The sequence below is a fragment of the Cannabis sativa genome, chromosome 6 (assembly GCF_029168945.1).
Source record: "Cannabis sativa cultivar Pink pepper isolate KNU-18-1 chromosome 6, ASM2916894v1, whole genome shotgun sequence".
Taxonomy (NCBI): Eukaryota; Viridiplantae; Streptophyta; class Magnoliopsida; order Rosales; family Cannabaceae; genus Cannabis; species Cannabis sativa.
Window position 1 is genome coordinate 62,323,344 of NC_083606.1, and position 4,711 is coordinate 62,328,054.

Sequence of the window (4,711 nt, forward strand, 5' to 3'; positions counted from 1 at the left end):
CATAACTATTATAGTGAAAAATTAATATACCACCAGTATAGTGGAATATATATATATACCAAAAACTTAATTTAATATTCCACATGTTTTTTTTTTCTTTTTCTTTCCTTCATGATATACTAATGAACATAAATACAATATTTCTTAGTAAAATATAACTATACCTCAAACTTAAACTAATATTCCATATTTTTTAATTTCTATCTTTTGTTCATTATATATCATAGCACATTAAAATAATATACTACAATCTTAATCTAATATACTACCTTTCAGTTATTTCAAAAAAAGAAATATATATATATATATATACTACCTTTCAGTTTTTTTTAATATATTATTGCACATAAAAACGATATACTATTGTGCAAAATAACTATACCAAACACTTAATTATTCAAGGTTATAATATGTTATTTAAGCATATAATTAGTTTTTTTAGTAATATATATCGTATGATATACAAACAATATACCTTAAACCAATATACATATATCACAAATTTAAACCTATATACTATTAAATGAATTGTTTCCACAATATACAGTAGCATACAAAAACTTATACCGCAATCATAAGCAGATATACCATAGTCAAAAATTAATATACCACCAGCATAGTGAAAAAAAAATTATACAAAAAACTTAATTAAATATTCCACAAGTTTTTTTTTTCTTGTTCTGTCCTTCATGAAATATCAATGAACATAAAATCAATATACGTCAGTCAAATATAACTATACCTCATACTTAAATTAATATTTAATATTTTTTTTCCTTTCTATCCTTAACGATATACATATCACATACAAACGATATACCTTAGACCAATATAAATATACCATAAACTTAAACTAATATACTATTAAATGATTTTTTTTTCACAATATACAATAGCATATAAAAACTATATTCTGCAATCATAAGCATAACTATTATAGTGAAAAATTAATATACCACCAGTATAGTGGAATATATATATATATATACCAAAAAGTTAATTTAATATTCCACATGTTTCTTTTTCTTTTTCTTTCCTCATGATATACTAATGAACATAAAGACAATATTTCCTAGTGAAATAAAACTATACCTCAAACTTAAACTAATATTCCATATTTTTTAATTTATGTCTTTCGTTCATTATATACCATACCACATTAAAATAATATACTACAATCTGAAACTGATATACTACCTTTCAGTTATTTCAAAATATATATATATATATATACTACCTTTCAGTTTTTTTTAATATATTATTGCACATAAAAACGATAAACTAGATTATTCAAGGTTATAATTGTAATTTCATTATCAAACTTTTAACAGAATAGACATTTCGTTAATTTTTTTAAAAAAAGGACATTTATTAACTTTATTGTTAGATTTAGGGTCATTTTGCATCTTTGCCCATTTAAGAGACTTGTAGTGATGAAGGTAATGTAAATGTAACTTTAAGTATTTAATCCGTCAGAAGAAAAAACACGTGGTATATAAGTGTATGAAATTTAAAACATCAAGTATTTATGCTGCAAATACTCTATGTTTGAATAGGATTTAACAGAAAAGTAGTGACAGAAGTAACGGGAATGTAACTTAAGGTATTTAATCCGTCAAAAAAAAAACATGTAATATTTAAGTGTATAAAATTGAAAATATATGGTATTTATGCCGCAAATATCCCTTATAATTACTATAAAATTTGCTAGGAAAATAGTGGCAATGGCATATTGTAATATGACACGAAGATGATGGGCATATTGTTATTCCGTAGTCCGGACCCATATAAAAGTAAGAAAAAACTCTCGCTAATATAGATACACATTACACATATAAGATAAGATAAGTAAAGCAATTTCAGATCAAGAAAGAAAAATGACGATGAAGAAAACAGTGGTTGTGGCGGCTATGATTATGTTGTTGGCTTTGTCATACACAGAAATAGTAGCAGCCGACGCCTTTGATTGCATCGATGCTTGCCAAACTGGCTGCGTTCAACGCGACTGTAAGTTCAATATATAATATACTCTCTTATATGTGTAATACCCAAATATTGATACTTTAAATTCAGTTGTGTGATCTTGTTTTTAATAAATGGTAACAATCTACTTGAAGTTGAAGCTAATACAAGATACATATGGTTTTCCTAGAATATTCTGATGATTTGTTTTCTTGAGAATCAATCAATTTTACTAGATCTGAAGCTGAAGGGAAAAATGCTATTCAATTTGTAGTTAATATTTATCTGTAAAAATTTATTTTTATTTTATTTTTAATGTAAAATAGTAAATACGCAGCTAGATTAACGGCACGCTGTGAGCAGAAATGCGTGATCAGATGTGGTCCAGGTAAATCCTCACACTTGGAGCCTAGTATAGTTTTATTTATTGGTTTGTACAAATTTGACTTCATTTTGGTTTTATCTATGCACATATATTATTATAAGGCTAATTAGGATTTTTGAACCTGAATTTTGATATTGATAAAATTATGTCTCCTAAACTTTTAATGTCGTTAAAAATGTCTCTTGAATTATTGAGATTGTTGGATTTAAGGATTTTTTTTTAACTTTAATAAATCGTCTGACACGGATGAAAGTTCAGGGGCCATAATTTGGGACATGATTTGGTAGATATCAAAGTCTGCGGAGCATAATTTAATACTTAAACAATAAGTGATATAGTAAAATTAAATGAAACTAGACAAAAATCCTTAAATCTAATAATCTTAGGGATCATTTTTAACGACCTTAAAAGTTTAGGGGACGTGATATGGTACTTGTCAAAGTTTAAGGGCAACAATCTTTATTATAATTTGAGAGAAACTTAAAAACTATTAACACAATATGGTATTTTTTAATTTGTACTTTTTAAATGTGGTATGTTTCAAAATATTTGTTTACCCTGTTTCAAAATAGAGAAGTTTTTATGAATATGATTATTGAAAACTAAATTACATAATATTAATGAAGTTCTCATTTATATCAAAAGATTTAATAAAGATAATTTAGATATTCTAAAATAGTCAGATAATATATGACATTTTAACATTTTAAGTTTCAGATTTTACAGCTCAAATATGTAAAAAAAAAAAAAAAAAAAAAAAAAAAAAACAAATTATGATAGTCATATATTTGAAAAGTCAAACAAAAAAAATTCCGAATAGCAAAAAAAATAAATAATTAAAAAGAATAATTACATAATACACAACTTTTTTTTAAAAAAAAAAAAATTATATTTTTACGTTTAATAAATTTTTTTTTTTTTATATTTTTACGATTTTCCGTAAAATAACACGAAAACAACAAAAAAATTACATAAAAGTAACATGAAAATAACATCTAAATAACATCAAAACAACAACAAAAAATAACATACATATAACAAAACATTAACAACAAATTAACATGAATACAACATGAAAATACCGTATTTTTTATAAATAAAATTAAAAAATTTGTAAAAACAACAAAAAATAACATACATATAACAAAACATTAACAACAAATTAACATGAATACAACATGAAAATACCGTATTTTTTGTAAATAAAATTAAAAAATTTGTAAAAATATTTAAAATTCTGTGAAATTATTTTTTTATAATCTTTTTGTTATTTTTGTGTATTTGTAAAATTATCCCTAATTAAAAACAGTTTAATTTCCACATCAGAATAAGACATTATGGTCACTTTATATATAGAAACCAAAATAAAAAAAATCACTTACTATTTAAGTAACTAACTCCATTTTATAGAAAGAATATGAGGAGACACCACAAGTGATTCATATATAGTGGTCAAATTGGTAACCATTAACAACCTGATCGTTGGATTCAAAGCACCATAGTATTAGTATAAGAACACATTTAACATATATAGCAAGTAGTAGTTAAAAGCTTGTTGACTTGGTCTGTGTTGTGGTTTTATAAATTTATTTGTTGGTGCAGATTCTACAACTAAGAAGGATGTTAAAGCAGTGATAAATTGGTAAAAGAGAACGCAGCAATGAGGAGGTGCATCATCATCATGATCAAGCTCATAATTAGACAATAATTAATGTGAATGAGCTTGGTTTGTGCATAGCACTACTCCTTAAAAATAGTCTTCTTTTACTGATAATTAAGTTGGATAGTTCGTGGTACAATACCAAATAATGTGTATTTATATGAATACTGTGAAACTCTTATATCCACCAATAAAGTTTGATTATCATATCTCTGCTTTAACATTTATAAGCCTATTTTATAATTTGTAGTGAAAGATTCTAATTAAATTTTAACTTTACCTTTACAAGAAATCAAACAATAAGTTAAAACTAGAAAATTTAGTGGGGCATTAGAAAAAAAAAAATATTTTTGTGCTTTTATTTTTTTTAAAGAAAAAGTATGGTATTTTTTAAAATTATTAAAAAATGTGTATTTTTAAAAAGAAATTTATTTTGGGCTCCTAAATTAGGTGGGCCCTAAACATAGGCTTATTGTTATATACGTTTTTCTTTCTTTAAACCTATAGCAAAAGAGAAATGCTAAAAATTAAAAATAAATTAGAAAAGGCTTGCATAGGAGCTTTCTTCTCTCTCGATGAAGAAGAAGAAAATCACTCGAATGCCTGTATCACGATCCAAGATCAAGGAGCCCCATTTAAACTAGAATGTTTCACCTATGACAGAAGATGCCAAAGAGATCCAGGAAGGAGCGATGATACTTGAG

At 24.9% G+C, this 4,711-nt stretch overlaps 1 protein-coding gene across 1 annotated transcript; it reads left to right on the forward strand.

Annotated features, from left to right (window-relative positions):
• The first annotated feature begins 1,777 nt into the window (after positions 1-1,777).
• On the forward strand, positions 1,778-4,216 carry LOC115695809 (uncharacterized). Its single transcript, XM_030622891.2, has 3 exons — positions 1,778-2,007; positions 2,300-2,350; positions 3,950-4,216. Exons 1-3 carry the CDS (start codon positions 1,878-1,880, stop codon positions 3,991-3,993), a joined length of 225 nt encoding a protein of 74 aa, XP_030478751.1. The 5' UTR covers positions 1,778-1,877; the 3' UTR covers positions 3,994-4,216.
• Positions 4,217-4,711: the final 495 nt, after the last annotated feature.

Excerpts from the sequence above, each read along its gene's own strand:
- LOC115695809 (XM_030622891.2), top strand. The coding sequence starts at position 1,878 with ATGACGATGAAGAAAACAGTGGTTGTGGCGGCTATGATTATGTTGTTG. Across the intron at positions 2,008-2,299 it reads TGGCTGCGTTCAACGCGACT|CTAGATTAACGGCACGCTGT; the intron begins GTAAGTTCAATA and ends GTAAATACGCAG. Across the intron at positions 2,351-3,949 it reads CGTGATCAGATGTGGTCCAG|ATTCTACAACTAAGAAGGAT; the intron begins GTAAATCCTCAC and ends TTGTTGGTGCAG.